Source organism: Anguilla anguilla, chromosome 15 (assembly GCF_013347855.1).
Source record: "Anguilla anguilla isolate fAngAng1 chromosome 15, fAngAng1.pri, whole genome shotgun sequence".
Taxonomy (NCBI): domain Eukaryota; kingdom Metazoa; phylum Chordata; class Actinopteri; order Anguilliformes; family Anguillidae; genus Anguilla; species Anguilla anguilla.
In genome coordinates this window covers 2,477,501-2,497,390 of record NC_049215.1, presented here as the reverse complement: position 1 = coordinate 2,497,390, position 19,890 = coordinate 2,477,501, and the positions used below count along the sequence as shown (strand labels likewise).

The 19,890-nt window shown below is 47.2% G+C and overlaps 2 protein-coding genes across 2 annotated transcripts; one reads left to right on the top strand and one right to left on the bottom strand.

Moving 5' to 3' along the window:
• Nucleotides 1-294: 294 nt before the first annotated feature.
• LOC118214562 (gap junction gamma-1 protein-like) lies at nt 295-14,993 on the top strand. The gene is made up of 3 exons (XM_035394636.1): nt 295-613; nt 11,271-12,450; nt 13,053-14,993. The coding sequence occupies exons 2-3, from the start codon at nt 11,301-11,303 to the stop codon at nt 13,064-13,066; spliced, it is 1,164 nt and encodes a 387-aa protein (XP_035250527.1). The 5' UTR covers nt 295-613; nt 11,271-11,300; the 3' UTR covers nt 13,067-14,993.
• A 1,172-nt stretch (nt 14,994-16,165) lies between these two features.
• inha (inhibin subunit alpha) lies at nt 16,166-19,055 on the bottom strand. Its single transcript, XM_035393063.1, has 2 exons — nt 18,158-19,055; nt 16,166-17,322 (listed from the first exon to the last, which is right to left on the bottom strand). The coding sequence occupies exons 1-2, from the start codon at nt 18,465-18,467 to the stop codon at nt 16,583-16,585; spliced, it is 1,050 nt and encodes a 349-aa protein (XP_035248954.1). The 5' UTR covers nt 18,468-19,055; the 3' UTR covers nt 16,166-16,582.
• Nucleotides 19,056-19,890: the final 835 nt, after the last annotated feature.

The following is a 19,890-nucleotide window of genomic DNA, read 5'->3' as shown; positions in this document are numbered from 1 at the left end:
ATGCTATTGGTAAACACAAAATTAGGACCTGAAATTGTAAATTAGATTTAATCATTCGTAGATTAAGACTACGCTGACAAAACGAGCAGATACGTTTTATTGAATCCGTTAAATTCATTAGAGGATCATTTAAGTCAAGTAGCCTAGGCTACAGCGAAATTCATACGGTTAAACTTCTCGTCTGTGCACGGTTACATTTGATGACTTCAAATATGACGAGGCGACACAATGATCGTGTCCAAAATGCAAAAAAAAAAAAAAAAAACCTCAACAAAACGGCGAAGAGTGAGTCAGGACGTTGCTGGCTTGCATCAGGCACAAGCGCGAATCGCAGATCGCGATCTCAGGTTTCAATACATGGGCCCCAAACTGGGGGTGGGTGCGCAGATAGGGGGAGGAGGAAATGGGATTTTGGGATATTTCTTTGTCCTCCTCGTATTAGTACCCTGACATGGATTGGAGGGTCACATGGTACCTCAATGGGTTAATAGAGAAGGACGCTTTTGTTTTATGCCGAAAAATCGAGGGAAAAGTGCAATTGTAATAGTGAATTGGGGAACATCAACTGGAGCCGCATCATTCCCGAGCAGGAGGACGCATAAAAGTTGAAAAGGTAGCTATGATAGTTTGCTTAAGTTTTACTCCGCGTTGATTCACTAAATTATTTGGTCGCTATTAAGCATTTAAAACTTACCAGCCTAGATCGAAACTTCTTGTGTTTTTCTTGTAGGTAAACGTCCCGTTTGGGGGGAAAAATAACACTGCAAGCCTAAACATGTGGCAGCATACTTGTGTACCAGTATTTGCCATAGCTAGTATCAGCTAGCTCATGTTGTTACTCTGCTGTCTTGAGAAACAGATCGTAGCAGGCATTCAGAAAAAGTTAATGATGGTCGCAATATAAAACTATTGATATTCGCCAGTTAGCTAACATAAATAACGGTAGTGGGCTGCTCCGTTAATTACCCTCAAGTAAGCGAATTAACTTGTTAGTTACTGCTGTTGCGTGGAGCTTAACTTGGAGAAAAAATGAAGAGGATGAACAGCACTAGGGAATGAGACGGAGACCTGTGAAAGAGATGACTATGCTGATATTCGCCCTAAGGTGGCAGTCAATTATAATGCAATTTGCCATTTGAGCTACTTTGTTAATACATGGTGCAATATTCGTTTTTAAAGTGAATGCTGTCGATTCACCTGAACGATGATTTGGTAATAGTTCAACTGGTGTACACACAGTCCTTAGCTTAGACTAGCCCTCATGCTAGTTAGCATGGTAGAAATGTTAATGGCACAGTTAAAAGTAACTGGCACAGGAAAAATAAACACTGCATTGCCATCCAGTTATTTAAATAGTTGTTAACTTCTTCCTTGTGAACAGTGGCACGTTATGTATGTTATACTGTTTCTCTGATTAAATTAGGAAAAAATCAGCAACGCTCAGTAATTATCCAGAAGCGTAAAATGGATAAATACGCTGGAGACTACTTAAATTAGGCTACCTATGTAGCGAACGCTAGACTAAGTAGTTCGGTAGTCACAGTAGCTACCGCGCGAATTAAGTCCAGGTGCCAACGGTTAGCTGGCTACCTTGCCAGTTTGCTTTTTTTCATTTGGTTTTTGTGTTTTGTTTTTTCCTGACTTGTAACGCAGTTCCTTTTCCTCGTCCTGTCTCTGCGGCTGTACATTTACGTTACTGGTCAGCTAGTTAAGCGTCTCGTGTGGATAGAACTAGCTCAACGTTAGAGATAGCTAGCTAACATGGCTATTTGGCCAATTAGCGCTCACGTTACATTGTAAAATAGTTCATTTTTGTTTCAGTTCTATCAACCTTAGACATTAAATGACTGTTATTGTTTCCAATCAATCAACAAGTCCTTAAATGAATGTTTTTGTTCACAGAGTAATTTCACGAATTAATTTCAGCGATTAAGCTCACACTACTCTTTGTTTGCAAAAAAGAAATAAAAAGCATTAGTCTACGCTTGAATTTCTGTCGGACCACATTATGTTGATTGAATCAGGTCTTCGTTCTCTTTTGTCTGTGCGACCTCAAAAAACCATCAAATTTATTAAAATGTTGCTACTCCTGTTAGCTACCTTATAACCAGCGGTTAAAGGGTGGCGGGACAGTTACACCACTCGCTCCTTTGCTGGGATTTTGTCCCGATTTTTACCCTGCTGCACTAGGAAACTAGGAAATATCTGGAAATAACCTACTGTGTCCCTTACTCAGTGTCTACCCGGCTGATAACAAGGGCCCCTGTAAACTGCTAATATATTGCGCATTTATGCGTAATCTACAAAATGGGTTTTGTTCTAATTAGCGTCATCTGCCCGTGATCGTGCTTTCGTGGACTCCCTAGTCCCTATTTAAGATGACGACTTCACTTCGCTGTAAACTCCGGGTTGTAAAGTTGAATTTTATTTGCAATTTCCTAGTAACTAGTGAGAGCAAGCCATGTGCTATACGACACACTCATGCTGCGTAAGGCGTCCAGTATTCACTTTTCTTGTGGAACATTTTGTCCCTTCATGCTTTTAACACTTAAAAAAGATGTGCAGATATCAATGCTAGCAGCCGGTTGGCATTTTCACCGTGCAGATTTCTGCCAGTCATCATAGCTTAACACATTTTTTAGGAAAGTGTAGTATTGCATTCCTCATGTCCAAATAATGAATAATGCCTTTTTAAAATTTACAATAACCTATCATGTTTGTCATCTTAAACTCTTGACTTGTTGTCCAGAATGTCTCAATAGTCCATTCTCTCTTTCCTGTTTAACAAGGAAAGAGATGCTTTTGAGACGTTATGAACTTTAAAAAGAGAGAAAAAATTAGTTTTTTCCCCCATGACTTTAAACACGTATAGCAGGAAGGACCTTTGTTTTTCCATTGTCTTATTCTTTGTGTTGACCATTGTCATTTTTCTATTAAATGTCCATGAATGGATTCTTGTAATAGTTTCCAGAAAGTATAATATTTCTGAGGTTTTCTGTAAAAAAAAAAAAAAAAGGTATACAATTACATTTGTGACAATGGAGCTCGAGCTGGAGAAAGCATTCATATCTTACTACCCTGCTCTATAGACAATGAGACTTGATGTCAGGTGGAAACCAAGATGATGTTCTGATTTTGGGTCAGGACAATGCTGTATGTACGCTGTAAAACAGCTGACGGACAACCTAAATTTTCAGCTTTTTTGATTCGCTGCTTGCTGTCTGTATTTTTCTCCAGTAGTGTTATCGTCTAGGCCTTAAAAGCTAAGTGAGTAAAAACCAATCAGCATTTTACAACTGCATCGTTGTGTTCGGGTCTGATTAGAAACGCTTACTTTGGAAAAGCAAACTTGTGTGAAAAGGCAGTGCGGTTGTTCTGTCTGGCCTTAGGCTTGGGAGAGGACAAGTGTCTCTTATGACCATGTGACATTTCTCTTTCCTTTATGTCCCTGAAATAAACTGCCGTTTATGGCTGCCACATCTGGGCTAACTAAAGTAATTGGGATGGCCCGTTTCCTGAGCTAGAGAAGCATTACGTTTTATTTACTTTGTGTATGTGGCGAGGAGGTCCAGCATGCTAATGTTTGATCATTAAGTCTGTTCAAGATGGTGTACGTGTAAACGCATTCATTTTGGTGCTAAACACATCAGTCTATATCATGCCTGTCTTCTTTCTTCAGGTCAGCGTAGTCTATATCATGCCTGTCTTCTGTCTTTAGATCAGTCTATATCATGTCTGTCTTCTGTCTTGAGTGCTGCAGTCTCAAGTTGAATGTGCCATAGGAAATGGTTCAAACCAAAAATTAGTAACTGTGTTTTGAAGACTAATCGGGTGATGTATGTAGTTACAACCCTGGGCATAACATTGCTGTACGAGCTGCTTTGGAGTTACTTAAAAGGGTAGCCTATTTTCTTACCACAGATCTAAATGCCCTCAGGCCAGCCATGGCAATGCAGCTTGTTAAAAGGTTTTGTTTTTTTTAAATAGCTGTTCATCACACACTGAAACTCTGCTGCACTACACAGCCTGCTCAAGGGTTTTATGAAAGAGTTTGGTTGAGTGATTAACGAGAGCGGCCCTGTCATCAGTAAGGAGAACCGTGAAACCCAGCAGTTTTGGCCCTTGGAAAACAGACCAACCGGCACTGTCGTGAGAGAGAGAGGACGAGAAAGCAGCGCATTGGCTTTGAATTTAAAGCCCTTTTTAACGACTGCGGATCATTTGAGCCGTGCGGTCGGGTGTCTGGAAGCAATTGAACGGACGCGTGTTTTCAGTGCGGCCACTGGATGAGCTGTCCCTCTGACGGGGTAACTGCCGCCCCGGAATGTTCCGTGGAGCATTACTTTGCTAAATGGCTTTGGAACACTGCTGCTTCTGAATGCGCCCTGTGATTTGTAATTACGAGGGCCGGGTGAGGCCCTAGCCTTTTGTTTGCAAGTTATAACGGGTCCCTCTAAGGCTGACGGACCTCATTCACACTGCTAGTTGTACAGATTGCAGGCAGATACCGAACAGTTGAACAGTTGTTTGAGTCTTGTTTTGTGGTTTTGCTTGAAGAGGAGACTGAGTATGTTTTTCCAGGCCAGTCTGAAGCTATACGTTAGTGGTGTGACTGTGTTCCAGACCCACACTGTACGCTAGCGGTGTGACTGTGTTCCAGACCCACTCTGTACGCTAGCGGTGTGACTGTGTTCCAGACCCACGCTGTACGCTAGCGGTGTGACTGTGTTCCAGACCCACGCTGTACGCTAGCGGTGTGACTGTGTTCCAGACCTACGCTGTACGCTAGCAGTGTGACTGTGTTCCAGACCCACGCTGTACGCTAGCGGTGTCACTGTGTTCCAGACCTACGCTGTACGCTAGTGGTGTCACTGTGTTCCAGACCCACGCTGTACGCTAGCGGTGTCACTGTTCCAGACCTAAGCTGTACGCTAGCGGTGTCACTGTGTTCCAGACCTACGCTGTACGCTAGTGGTGTCACTGTGTTCCAGACCTACGCTGTACGCTAGTGGTGTCACTGTGTTCCAGACCCACGCTGTATGCTAGCGGTGTCACTGTGTTCCAGACCCGCGGTGTCACTGTGTTTCAGACCCACGCTGTACGCTAGCGGTGTCACTGGGTTCCAGACCCACCTGTACGCTAGCGGTGTCATTGTGTTCCAGACCCACGCTGTACGCTAGCGGTGTGACTGTGTTCCAGACCCACGCTGTATGCTAGCGGTGTGACTGTGTTCCAGACCCACGCTGTACACTAACGGTGTGACTGTGTTCCATACCCACGCTGTATGCTAGCGGTGTCACTGTGTTCCAGACCCACGCTATACGCTAGCGGTGTCATTGTGTTCCAGACCCACGCTGTACGCTACCGGTGTGACTGTGTTCCAGACCCACGCTGTGTGCTAGCGGTGTGACTGTGTTCCAGACCCACGCTGTACACTAACGGTGTGACTGTGTTCCATACCCACGCTGTATGCTAGCGGTGTGACTGTGTTCCAGACCCACGCTGTACGCTAGCGGTGTCACTGTTCCAGACCCACGCTGTACACTAGCGGTGTGACTGTGTTCCAGACCCACGCTGTACGCTAGCGGTGTGACTGTGTTCCAGACCCACGCTGTACGCTAGCGTGGTGACTGTGTTCCAGACCCACGCTGTACGCTAGCGGTGTGACTGTGTTCCAGACCCACGCTGTACGCTAGCGGTGTCACTGTTCCAGACCCACGCTGTACACTAGCGGTGTGACTGTGTTCCAGACCCACGCTGTACGCTAGCGGTGTGACTGTGTTCCAGACCCACGCTGTACGCTAGCGTGGTGACTGTGTTCCAGACCCACGCTGTACGCTAGCGGTGTGACTGTGTTCCAGACCCACGCTGTATGCTAGAGGTGTGACTGTGTTCCAGACCCACGCTGTACGTTAGCGGCGTCACTGTTCCAGACCCATTGCTGCCACCAGTCCATTTTTAAAGGAAATGAATTTTTTTTTTCTTTTTTTTTTTTTTACAATTGAAAACCGTTTACAATTAAACTGTTTGAACTGGTACTCTTCTATTGCTAATAGGGAAGTTGGTCTAATGTTTTGGCATCAGGTATGATGTTGTCAAAAGGTGGCAGGGTGGAGGACTCTAAAAAACCAGTCTCTTCAGGTTAGGGTTGGGTAGTGGAGATTAACTTGCGGCACACCCCTAACCCCAGAGAAGATTACCTTGCCTTTGAGTGGGCAGTTATTGTCCTTAAGCCGAATAAAATCAAGAACTGGAAAGTTGAGAGCTACTATGGAGTGCCAATGATTTTGATGTGCAATTTTCATGGTTGTCTTGATGAACATTGGCCTGATGTTCTCATTTTGTATCCTGCTCTCTGTCCTCTTAGACTCCACATTCTGATCCAGATAGATTCCTGCTGATTGTTTATTTCCAGTTCCATTGAGGCTGTTTAATGAATGGACTGACTGCAGTGCTTGTAGGTTGTGGCGAATAATTGATTTTTAGATTGATCCTGACAACGTAGTGTCACTGAAGTCATGTCCTAGGCATCTAGACTCCTATTTTAGGAGCATTTGCTCCTGAACACTGGTGTGCTCATGGTAAATGGTAAATGGACTGCATTTATGTAGCGCTTTTATCCAAAGCGCTTTACAATTGATGCCTCTCATTCGCCAGAGCAGTTAGGGGTTAGGGGTTAGGTGTCTTGCTCAAGGACACTTCGACATGCCCAGGGCAGGGTTTGAACCGGCAACCCTCCGACTGCCAGACAATCGGTCTTACCTCCTGAGCTACGTCGCCCCTACTAATGGGGATGCATTAGGGTGCTCCTAAATCTTTCAACTATGGGAGCACACATGCTCTGTGAGAATAGTGTTAGCGTGGACCCCTGGTGTGTGCGAATCCTCAGATCTCCTCCTGTGAGCTCAACCCCATCCCTGGGGCAATTTGTGTTGGCCATGGAGCACTAATAAATTGGCAGTTTTCAGGTCTTTTCTGAAACCATTACATGGTAACTACCCCCCCCCCCCCCCCCCCACAACACTTCCGCTCTGATTTCTAATGTGTTCTTGGACACGGTTGAAGACCTTGTGCAAGCAAGATGATAAAGATTTTTGCTTACCTTTTCCAAATTTATAAACAGAAAAATAAGATTTCCTTTTGTTGTTAATTATATACTACCTGGCAAAGCTGGTCATTTGACACGGTGTGTGTTTTGTAATTGATGATCTCTCCAAGTTCACTTCTGATTGGCAGACTGCCACATGGACACACCTCTGATTGGTTAAAATGTACATCACCCTGTTGCTTATTTATGTAAAGTGGTCTCCAAAAGATCACTGGCAAATCTGCTTTATTGTGCAGTATTAGAACCTCACTGCTTTTAGGATGAACTGATTTGAAATGTTAACTGAATAAAACAAGCAATGGGCTTAATGTCATAGTATAGGTTTTATTCAGTTCCTTATGTGTAATGTAATGATTTTGTTTACACTGGGTTTTGAATATGCTGTAGAAAGTAGGGTAATGTAGTGAAATAGGTCTGTTCCTGAACTACACTGGTTTCTGGCTTGCGAGATGTCACAGAAGTGCAATTTGACTAATTTCCTCTTGATTGAATATGCTACAGTGTACTGATTTGAATGTCGCCGTGATCAGAAAAGATATTGAAGAACTTCACGGTATATGAGCAAATATTAGCACTTTCAGATATTGCAATGTGCTTTTAAAAATGTACATTTGTGAAATGTATTTTCCATAGTTTATAGGGCTTATATAAATATAGCGCTTATAAAGTTTTGTTGTAAAACATTTCACTTATGCACAGCAATTCGTATCATCCTTCATAAATGCCACATTGAAGGGAAGATATTAAGAGAAGTCCATAGTAGGAGAAATGATGTTAATTGTGAAGAGTAACAGGTGTGTGTGTGTGTGTGTGTGTTGGGTGGTGGGTTGTGTGTTATGAGTTTGTTTAATATTCGTATTTATATTTTATTTTTATTGTAGTTGTCTAGCAGTGTGTAAGTGTAGCAGTGTGTTTGAGTGGTCTGTAGGCGTGCTTTGCAGAGGGTGACACCTTTCGTAAACAGAACTGGAGACGTCCTTTGGCCCTGTTCTGACTCAGGCTTCAGCAGTCTGTTCTAAATGTGGAGTCTAGGAATTTAGGCCAGTCATTGTTGTTATTTTTTTTCTCCACACTGCGTATTGCAATGAATATCTCAACTGGTATCTGAAAAGTGCTCCTGGAACTATTTGAACACAGAAGGCTTAGTCACAACCTTGACACCGGAGAAATTCTGTTCCAATCGAATGATGAATTGTGAAGTTACGTCCGGCTCGTTTGGCATTGTTCTCCCATGAGTCTACTCTACTCTGAATGAATGTGAAGCATTACTGCATCGTACTGCATCTTAAGAGAAACCTGTGAGTCTAATATTCAGTTTATGGACATTTACATTCATGTGAATTCATTAGAAATTAATTAGAAAAGTAAGATTAAGTTAAACAGTGATTGAACTTGAAATGTAAAAATCTTAATTTCATTGTTTCAAATTCAGTACTTCTCAGACAGTGCCATCTGTGCAGGAGGTTTAGTGAAATCATTTGTAAAGATGTCACCAGAACAGTCATCTTGAGAATCTTTTTCTTTTTTTAAGTGCTGTAATAAGAATAAAGAACCAGATTAAACAAATACAATGGTATGAAGCATTTTTATCCAGTTGAGATTTTAAATAAGGTTATTTTATCCTGAAAGTAGCTAGGGAGGTACAATCTCGTCCCCAGATGCCGTGGCTTCGTTCCTCCTGCTGGTAGCGAATGCAAGGAGCGAGGAGTCTCTGGGGAGGAGAGTGGGTACGGTATGGAATAATGGATAATAAATGGATAATAATCGAACATCACTTAAGTGTGCTGTTTATTTTCAATGAAATAAGACTTTTTTTAAATTATTTTTTTAATACATGTCTCAAAGAAGTACTATTGTATCGACTACATTTTATGAGAAAACGATGTATCGACTTAGCCAACGTATATCCGATAGCACTTTCTATTTCAAGCAGCCGTTAGAACCAGTCACGGTAAAGAAATCAGCATCCAGGGCTAAAACAACCCATTTTGGGAAAATTCGTAAAATAAAATGGTCAAACACATTCTTTCAAACGAAATTGTTTCGAATAAAACCGAAAGGAAAGCATTTTATTAAAAATAGGGAAAGAAAGTGCTTGGTTCTTTGGCTATTCAAAAGGCTGCTGTATGACAAGTTTTTTTTACGAAACAACAAGGTGTCCACGTTTTCAGGGAGGAGCTGGGACCTTTTAGCTGAAACAGTGTCCCCGGCAGCCGAGAGAACTCGTTCGCTTGGAACTGAAGTGGCTGGAATAGATAGAAAAGCATTTGCGAGTGGGACAAGCAGTGGGAACTTTCCGCTGTTGTCTCTCCACCATTGTAGCGGACTTTTTAATATTCGGTGGGAAAGTGCTTTGTCTATACTTTTTAAACTGGAAAACTACATTCAAATAAAATAATATGCTAATATATGAACCGCGGTTCGCCTGTTTTCATTTTCGGTACGAACCGTCAGCTGTTTTCGGTACACGGGATTTTTTCACACCCCTAAAAGCAGCACAGTTGTTACACTGCCCTCTAGGGGAGGATTTGGTACTGCTCATCACAATTTACATTTTAACCAATCAGGGTGCTTCAGTTAAGAGGGCTAATCACTGAAGTCCAGCTGGGAGTAAATTCAGAACTCCAGCTGTCCTGTTAACAGAAAATAACACTATTTGCCGTTTACACGTTGAAAAAGTGAGTATAAATTCTTACCTTGTCTAATTCTTATAAATGTAAGAAAATGGATTGGTCATTAGAGCTCGCTCATGAAATTTTATTAGAGAGGGGTCTGTGTATTTAGAGCGAAGTGAAGCTATTTATCAGTCTGTTTTCTGCGCAGCATTTTGTGTTGAGTAGTTTTAATTTGCGTCGTATGAGCGATTTGCAGCGTTGGTTGTGTTTGTAACTGGCGTGTAAGAAGCGTGGAACGTGCGTGTAAAGGGTGTTTCTGTGACTCACTGGGCTGTGTTGTTATGGGGGCTTTGGTTGACAGTCAGCGCAGCAGCAGCTGCCCATAAGGACTCTGGGAGAACGCAGCGCTGACGCTGTGTGGCGGCAGTCAGCGCAGCAGCAGCTGCCCATAAGGACTCTGGGAGAACGCAGCGCTGACGCTGTGTGGCAGCAGTCAGCGCAGCAGCAGCTGCCCATAAGGACTCTGGGAGAACACAGCGCTGACGCTGTGTGGGGGCAGTCAGCGCAGCAGCTGCCCATAAGGACTCTGGGAGAACGCAGCGCTGACGCTGTGTGGTGGCAGTCAGCGCAGCAGCTGCCCATAAGGACTCTGGGAGAACGCAGCGCTGACGCTGTGTGGCAGCAGTCAGAGCAGCAGCAGCTGCCCCTAAGGACTCTGGGAGAACGCAGCGCTGACGCTGTGTGGTGGCCCGTGTGCCGTTCGAGGAGTGAGAGGCGGAGCCTGTGTGCCTGGCGGCGAGGGGCTCGGAGTGGGACGGAAGCACGGGGCCCCTGGAGTGAAAGACCCCCATTCAGCGTCCCGACCCCCGGGGCCCGCACGCCCCGTCTGCGGCCCGGCTGCACGCCTTCCCTTTCCTGCCCAAACGCAGGCTTTAATGAGTGCCCCTCTCCCAGAGGCACAGGGCCTGCATTTAGACCTGTTACACAAGCATGACCCCCCCCCCCCCCCCCCAAATTCCAAGCGCCGTTGCACTCCACGCGTTCCACGCTGGCGAAACGGTCCAATTGGACGCATTCGTGTGGATGTGCTGGCTGACTGTGTCCGTCAGGGTTGTAGATCACACTAGAGTTGATTCTAATGCTTCTTGAAACACGGAGATGCAAATGTTAATAATCCTTTTCTGTTGAAGCCTGTGTCAATGCACCACTGTGCTTCTTTGTAGAAAGTTGTTCTGAAAGTGCATCTGCCATATCGGTGTAATTCAAGTCAACATGAACCTCAGCAGCTGATGTCTTGCATTCTGTTACAGTACGGTCTGTAGGCACAGGGGCAATGTAACTTCATTGCGTTGCAAATGGCACCATCTTGTGGACAAGAATTGCAGTGCAAGTCTTAGTAGGATCCTAGATGGCATTGTTCGATTTTATCGTCCATGCGTGTTCAGGAGGAAGTGGAAAGATTTTACATTCACTGTTTAATTTTAGGATTTTTGTGGTGGACAGACTTTTTAAGCTTTATATCTTCTCCCCCCCCCCCCCCCCCCCAGAGCTGAGAAGTTGGAGGCCAGAGAGGAACCATGAGCTGGAGCTTTCTCACGCGCCTCCTGGAGGAGATCTCCAACCACTCCACCTTCGTGGGGAAGATCTGGCTGACGCTGCTCATCGTCTTCCGCATCGTGCTGACGGTGGTGGGCGGGGAGTCCATCTACTACGACGAGCAGAGCAAGTTCGTCTGCAACACGCAGCAGCCCGGGTGCGAGAACGTGTGCTACGACGCCTTCGCGCCGCTCTCGCACGTCCGCTTCTGGGTCTTCCAGATCATCATGATCACCACGCCCACCATCATGTACCTGGGCTTCGCCATGCACAAGATCGCCCGCATGGAGGACGACGACTACCGGCCCAAGGCCCGGAAGGGCCGGATGCCCATCGTCAACCGCGGCGCCAACCGCGACTACGAGGAGGCGGAGGACAACGGCGAGGAGGACCCCATGATCGTGGAGGAGATCGAGCCCGAGAAGGAGAAGAAGGCGGAGAAGCCGTCGGCCAAGCACGACGGGCGCCGGCGCATCAAGAAGGACGGCCTGATGAAGATCTACGTGGTGCAGCTCTTCTCCCGCGTGGCCTTCGAGGTGGCCTTCCTCTTCGGCCAGTACGTCATGTACGGCTTCGAGGTGGCGCCGTCGTACGTGTGCACGCGCATGCCCTGCCCGCACACGGTGGACTGCTTCGTCTCGCGGCCCACGGAGAAGACCATCTTCCTCATCATCATGTACGTGGTGAGCGTGCTGTGCCTGGCGCTGACGGTGCTGGAGATCCTGCACCTGGGCGTGAGCGGCATCCGCGACTCCTTCCGCAGCCGCTCGGCGCGGCACCGCGCCCTGGCCGCCGCCCGGCCCTCGCTGTGCCGCCAGGCGCCCACGGCGCCGCCGGGCTACCACACGGCGCTGAAGAAGGGCCCGGGGGGCGGGGGCAAGCCGCCCAAGCCCGAGTTCCGGGACAACCTGGCCGACTCGGGCCGGGAGTCCTTCATGGACGAGGCGTCGGGCCGCGACCTGGACCGCCTGCGGAGGCACCTGAAGATGGCGCAGCAGCACCTGGACCTGGCCTACCAGGCCGAGGAGGCGAACCCGTCCCGCAGCAGCAGCCCGGAGTCCAACGGCACCGCCGCCGAGCAGAACCGCCTCAACTTCGCCCAGGAGAAGCAGGGAGGGACGTGCGACAAAGGTGCGCATTGGGGCCCGAGCCGTTTGGTTTAGCCCTGTGCTAACGCTAACGTTTAACGTGTTCTTTAAGCCACGAGATAGAGATGCTTGTTTACGTCTTACCTTTATAAACTTGGGATGGGGGGGGGGGAGGATTAAATCTCAACTGTGTGTGTTTAAAGTGGAATAATTTAAGTCTGCTTTAATTGAACTGCGTATACCCTTAAACTGACAAAGTGCATTTTATTGAACTTTGTTTTGTTTGAATTGTGCTGCTTCGCGTTATCTTTGACGTTTAAATGGTAAGCCCTTTAAGATGGGTTCCATTTGAGGTTGGGGGGAAAAAAGAACTTGTGATTAATTGCAGCAAACCCTGCAATTAACAAGTACATTTTTTGATGGCACCAATTTATATGTGAGTATTAAAAGGCTTATTTTGATTGGTGGGTGATAGCGGTCATTCTCAGTGTAGCAGACTCGCGCAGGTCTGATAGTCCTGCCTTCTGATGAGTGACGGGCTGGTCAGAGTCCTCTGTGAAGGACGAGCTGGAGCCCAGCGCTGTGCAGGCCAGCGCCCAACGACCGTGAGAGATCACAGCGCCCCTTTCTGCTTTGTCCCCTCAGGGATCCGAGCCTGAATCTCCTTCTCCCACCCGAGCTTCCAGTCCGCTCTTCCCCCCCTGACCAAAACGGCGCTCCGAGGAAGAGGAGGTGCATCTGGGAAGAGCCGGCGGACTTCTGAGAGACTGAAGAGCGTGTGTGCGTGTGTGTGTGTGTGTGTGCGTGTGCGCGCGAGCGAGCGAGAGATTGGGGTGTGAACACGCTGGTGAAGGGTAAAGCAGTGCCTCGCAGTATTAATGCCAGTGAACAGTGGGGGGGTGGGGGATGTGTAACAGTGCACAGAAGGTCAAAGGGCATTTCCGCAGCGCCACACGTACTCCTGGTGGCCTTGCGTGTGCAGCACGTCCGCAGTATTCAGACCAGCCGTTACCTGGATACCTGGAGCAGCGGCCACCGAGGCCACGCCCCCTTCCTTACCCCATGGACGACGGCGCTGCCGCTTTTGGTGGTAAAATAGGAACAACAGGACGAGCGCTTCCAGTTTCGCCCACCTGGAATTTCTGTACGATGGGGAGGGAGAGGGTGTGTGTGTTTGTTTGTGTGTGTGTGGGGAGGGTGGGGAGGGTGTGTGTGCGTACACGTGTGTGTGTTTGTGTGTTTGGGGGGGTGGAGGTGGTTTGCATCTCAGTTAACCTATTCTGGTGTTTACATTTCAGTCATTCCAAAAAGAAAAGACTCTGTTTTTGTAAAGTCATCTGAAACCTGTATTTTTTTTTTTTTTTTTCTTATGAGGGTCTTATTTTGGATAAGTAGTGAACCACAATAAGAGCACCTGTGTTTACCTGTGAAAACTGGCACTCTTCAGAGACTCTCTTAGCCAGAAGCAGAACTCTGCTCTTTACACGGTCTTCTGACAGGGGTAATTAGTTAAATTAGCGATAAGGCAGCCGCGGTCTTTAGTCGAGTTAGCACAGCAACGTACTGCACAGTTAGTTTTTGAAAAGAGTTGGCCGCAATGACACTAGGCATTTCTTTACCTGTAGTTCTCAAGATTACAGACTGTGTTTCTTGTATGCTGAAGCCTTATGTGCCACTGTCCAAATTAGCCAAAAGTAAAAAGAAACCTGGAAAAAGCTTGAAACCTTTGAGTATAAATGTTATTCCAAACTGTTAACGTTATTTTTTCTTTAGTGTTTGTTTTATATTTGAAGATTAAAAATAATCAACTGCATATTTTGATAACTCTTGAAATGTAAAGAGAAAAAAAAACCTCGGATGAGGTTATTTTTCCAACTGCTCTCAACGAAGTGGAAGTTCTAATCATTTACTTTTTTAAAAAGACATTTTTGTATAATATTTGTTGTTGTAGCGCAGGAGACATGAATGGCGAGCTTCGTTGCATTTCCGACGGTACCCAGTCGATTATCTTGCTCGGCCGAGCGTGTGAATTGATAAGCAGTTATTATGCTCATTCTCATAGGTCTGTTTGTCGTACGAGGACTTTGCACACAATAAATCACTTTGAGTACTGGAGTGATTATGGATTTCCTTTTATTAAAACCCGTTGGCAGTAACTGCTGTTTGTTTGCATTAACTGTAGGTCTACGCCACCACTATAAAAGTAGTGACCGTTTTATGTGCATTGCTTTGCTATGCAATTTGACCATCTAGATGTGCGTTTAAGACCTAGTGGGTCAATGCAGTAGCTCGTTTGACGCACAGAATCGTGTTTTGAACACTGCATATTAAAGCAAGTAAACGTCACAGCAGTCAAGCATTTGTACTGTTTAGCCTGAAGCAATGGACAGGCCTCTTGTATGCAATCTAACCACTCCATCTTTCATCATAAACCGACATTCTCAAATGTAAACTTTTTTTGTGTACCACACCAAGATTTTCTGTAAAATATTTTGTTATCTTTGATTCGTATACTTTTTTAAATAGTATTTTCTGCAAAAAAAAATTTCGTAGGAAACTGAATAAAGAATTACTTTTTGAACTGGATTTTGTGCTCTGTGTTTTGTTGTTTTCACTAACATGTTTAATAGTCCTGTAACTGCCATTGCGGTTTCCGTTGGTCTGAAACTTGCGGTCTGCGTGTTGCAAACGGCCGCAGTTGGTAGCACTGAGGGTGAGGGTTGGGAAGATTGCATGACTCTTCAGTTGCGGGACTCCCTGAAAACTTGGTATTTCACCCGGATGGGTGTGGTTTTGCAGGACGTAGCAGTGCACGCTTCGGCGAGCTCAAGGAGAAGGAGCAAAAATCGATGATAATAAAAAAAATAATCTCTGTTTGAAGTTACAATTAGGCGTGAGGTCTCATCTAAGTTTAACCTTGGGTTTAATAAACAACTGTTTAGGTGACGGTTTTGCTAGCTTATAAAAAAGTGACGGGACGACCCAATGCGAGCCGATGAGAACACTCATCAGGCGCACACACAATACTGTGTGACGCAGGACGTAAGGCACAGCCCCGGTTGAAATACCAAGTTTTCAGAGAGTCCGCAACCCATAGACGTTCTAACCCACTCTGTCCTCTTCGGGCCAGCCGCCGTAAAAGGGCGCCGTCATGGTTGAGGACGGATTACCCTAGGCGGCTTGTTATCGAAAGACGAAAGTTAGCGAGACCATCTTTCAGTGGGAGTATGCAGGCATTATCTCTGGCTTCACCACTGAATGTCTTTTTTTTAAACGCCTAAACCTGACAAATTCGGTCTTGTACATACGCCAATATCATATACTTATTAAAAATACGATTAATAGGCAAACTACCTGTTTTCAACTTGGTTAATAAAATGTTATTTCAAGAACAGGCATACAAAGTTGTTTCAGTAAAGAGGTACCTTCATCGGAACCACGTAATATGATGGCCTATACGGTGCAGTACAGTAAGTATTTGTACCGTGACTCCATTCCTTTTGATTTGGCTCTGTACTCCAACACTGAATTCGCAATGAAACAATATGAGGTTAAAGTGCTGTCTGTCAGCTTTAATTTGAAGGTGTTTACATCCATATCCAGTGAATCATATAGGAATTAGGCCAAGCCTACAGCATTTTATCACAATATTCACCTCATTGCATAAGCTACCTAAAACTGAACTGCGAATTTGAAAGTACAGTAATTTGTGTACATGTTTTACCACATGAAAGATTCATGTTAGTGCACATTTAAAAAAAAACAATTTAAATATCATTGATCTAAACCTTTATTGTGTGCACAGAATTTAGAATGCTTACAAACAACTGCAGTTTAAGTTTTTAGCACAGTTTTGAAAAATAGTTTTTCAGCATGTATTAGTAAAAAGAAAATGATAGACACAAGTTTCCGTTATCATGAATATCATGCTTTCAGGCAATCAACTTACAAGAAGGGTATTACTGGCACCTGGAGCAGCTCCAAAGGGTATTGGTCTGGCGCCAAAGGGGAGTGGCCAAACTCTGAATGGGAGGAGTTTAGTGTAACCCAAACCCTCCACTTTGGAGGCAGGCCACGCCCCTTTGGAGGTAGGGCCCTCCCGTCTGGAGCAGATCTAGGTTGCAGAAATACGGCTATGAGATTCACTGCGAGGCCATTTTTCTAAGAGCCGGGCCCTAAATGCAGGTGCAGTCCTCGGCGATGATGTTGGGCAGGGTCTCGTATTTGACGGAGTAGCCCCTGTCGGAGGTGGTGCGGACGCGCAGCGGCTTCATGGTGCCCGGCACGGCGGCGCAGCACTGCCTGATGCCCATCAGGGTGGTGATGCGGTCCTGGCTGGAGCAGTTGCCGTGGCAGTAGTGGAAGGTGAAGACCTTGGGATGCACGATCCAGTTCTCCCAGCCCAGCTCCTGGAAGGAGATGTTGAGCTCCTCGCGGTGGCAGTCGTCGTAGTCGCCCCCGTCCTGGGCGGGGCGCTGCAGGCGGTCCAGCGCCGACAGGGACCAGGGGATGGAGGACCGGCGCGAGCGGTCGGGGGCGCGGGACCGGGCGCGGAGGTGCAGGAAGGGCGTCTTGTCGGCCTCGGCGCGGCAGGCGCAGGTCGGGCAGCGCACCTGCGCGGCGAAGGGCCCGTCGGCCAGGGAGGAGAGCACGGCGCGGCCCAGCCGGTACACCGCCCAGCCGCCCTCCTCCAGCCTCTCGGGCGCGTCGGCCGCCAGGACCAGCTGCTGCTGGGCGGTGAGCACGTACAGGGGGGCCGAGGCGTTGGCGGGCAGGGGCCCGTCCCCCGAGTAGAACCAGAAGTGCCCGGATGTGATGGTGGACTCCAGGGTGTGGGTGGAGGGCTGGAAGTAGTAGGTGAAGAAGCTGCCCACTCCATGGGATGGAGGGTCTGAGGTGTGTGCGCACGTGGAGTCTGGAAATAAAACACAGGGCCGTGGGATTAGCATTAAACCCCTTTACCTCCAGCACCGCAGCCTGCATGCTGCAGTAGGTCTTACACACGCATGGACGCACATATACATGCACACACACACACGTGCACGCACATACATATACGCGCGCACACACACACACACGTGCATGCACATACACATGTACACACACAAATGCACGCATGAACACTTCACAGACACACGCGTGCACAAACATATACATGCACACACACATGCACACTTGCACGTATGAACACATCACCCTCATGCGCGTGCACACACATATACATGCACGCATGCTTATGCAGGTACAAACACACATTTTTTCCTTAATGTTTGCAGAGCTGGTTTTTAACAGTCTCCTGGATAGAGCGCATCACTGGAAATGCCTTTTCTATAGTGTTGGAGCTCTCTAAATATTCATCTCCCTTTAACCATACCGACTGAATGCTTGTTAAAACACTAGGATTTTTTTTGTTTTTTTATTTTTTTATTTAATTAAAAAAAACTCCCCTAAGGCTTTTTAGTAAAATACATAGAACAGATCCTAATATCATATATGGTTCTATAAAGCTAACCTTCCTGACCCCCACTCCAGGCTCCCAGTTGACTGCTGACTGCCCTGTTCTGCAGCTGCTGGTCTGTCCCCCCTCCTCCCCCCCCCACCACCCCCCACGCACGCTCAGCCCCCAGCCGAACCCCAGCCCCTCCTCTGCACGCTCAGCACCCAGCCGAACTCCAGCCCCTCCCCTGCACGCTCAGCCCCCAGCCGAACTCCACCCCTCCCTCGCGGTCCGGACCGGGTTTGGGACTGACCCGAGCTGGGGAAGAGGATGACCTGCGAGGCGTCCTGGTGGATCTGCCTGCCCTCGACCGGGGCCGCCCTCCCCACCCGGGACCTGAGGGGCCGGTGCGCCCCCGGCCCCCCCGGCCTCCCCGGCCCCTCTGGCACCCCCGGGACGGGCGCTTCCTCCAGCCCCAGCCGGGCCAGGATCAGCTGCCTCAGCCAGTCCAGCACCAGCCCGTGCTCCGGATGCTTCTCCTGGCAGGCCCGAGTCCAGGGTGCGGCACACAGAACCAGCGCCACCAGGAGGCCGCAGGACAGGCTAGGGTACCCGCACCGCATGCTCGCTCCGCCCAAACCGCTCAGTGGGGAACGGGGTGTCGCGAACGCCGTCAAGCAGCACCAAATTAGTCCAATTTAGCCCAGGAATCAGAGCCGAACAGCCTCAGCGCAGTCCAATTTAGCCCAGGAATCAGAGCCGAACAGCCTCAGCACAGTCCACTTTAGCCCAGGAATCAGAGCCAAACAGCCTCAGCACAGTCCAGTTTAGCCCAGGAATCAGAGCCGAACAGCCTCAGCACAGTCCAATTTAGCCCAGGAATCAGAGCCGAACAGCCTCAGCACAGTCCAGTTAAGCCCAGTATTCCAAGTCGTCCTGCTTCCTTTGCTCTACCTGCAAGCCACCTCAACTGCAGTATCCACAAGTTGAGTGTCCTGACTGGTGGACCTGTGCACGGGGTCTCAGTTTGCCGAGCGGCTGCGTGGTCGTTGCTGGTCCTCGTGCGGCAGGGTGCCGGTATCTGCGCGACTGCTCCGTTGTGCCTGTAAGAATGCGTCTGCCCGGTCTAGCCTTGCTGGGACGGCTCTCCCCCTCAGACGCAGATGCCTCAGCTAGCACTACCCCGCGCGTGACGCAAGCAGCCATGTTGTGCGAACCCTATCTCTCGTAGCGGCGAAAGGAGAGGGGGCTAAGATGAGTGGAAGGTTGAGACTGCTGTTGGATTCCAAGATGCCACAGGCTAATAGTGTTTGCAGTTCATTGACCTTATATTGACCTTATATGTTTATATGTTTAGTTCAACTCTGGAATATATGTGACTGAAAAATGCAATTTTTGCAGTGCTGTTTCCCTGCATTAAAATAGTTGCAGTTTCAAATGAATGAAAAACAATTTTTTTTTTACTAATTTAATATTTTTCAATTTGAATATTTTGAATTCAATATTTAAACAGCTTTCCTTTTATATGCTAGACAAAACAAAATGTTGGTAAACCTGTTGGAAATTTCCTTTTAGTATTATGTACATGATGTTCATTGCATGAGATTACTGTGTGAGTTGGGCTAAACTAGATGATCTTTAGTGAAACGTATGGTTGGCCGTCATATATATTCCAGTGGTAAGAGAGAACTGTTCCTTTCATGCTGTGGCCCTGCTCGGAAGGCTGTTTTTAAAGTCATAACTCTTACTGGAGTGTCTTATTAGGTTTCAGATGCACGTGTGTGTGGTGTTGCACATGGATGTAGTTGTGTAGTGTTAGTGTGACTGAAGTGCTATTGGCTGTAATGGTCTGAACTCAAACAGCGCTTGTGAGGATGAGTCTTTATTTTTGCAGCTGGTGAGAGGTGATGAGAGGTCAGAGGGTTTGCTTCTCTCCACACACCTGCGTTCCCACCAGATCTTCTGGAGGAGGGAGCTCTTGGAAATGAGTCTCTCTATCACTGGAAAACAATGGAGGCTGTTTTCGTCAAACGCTTGGCCTTGGAG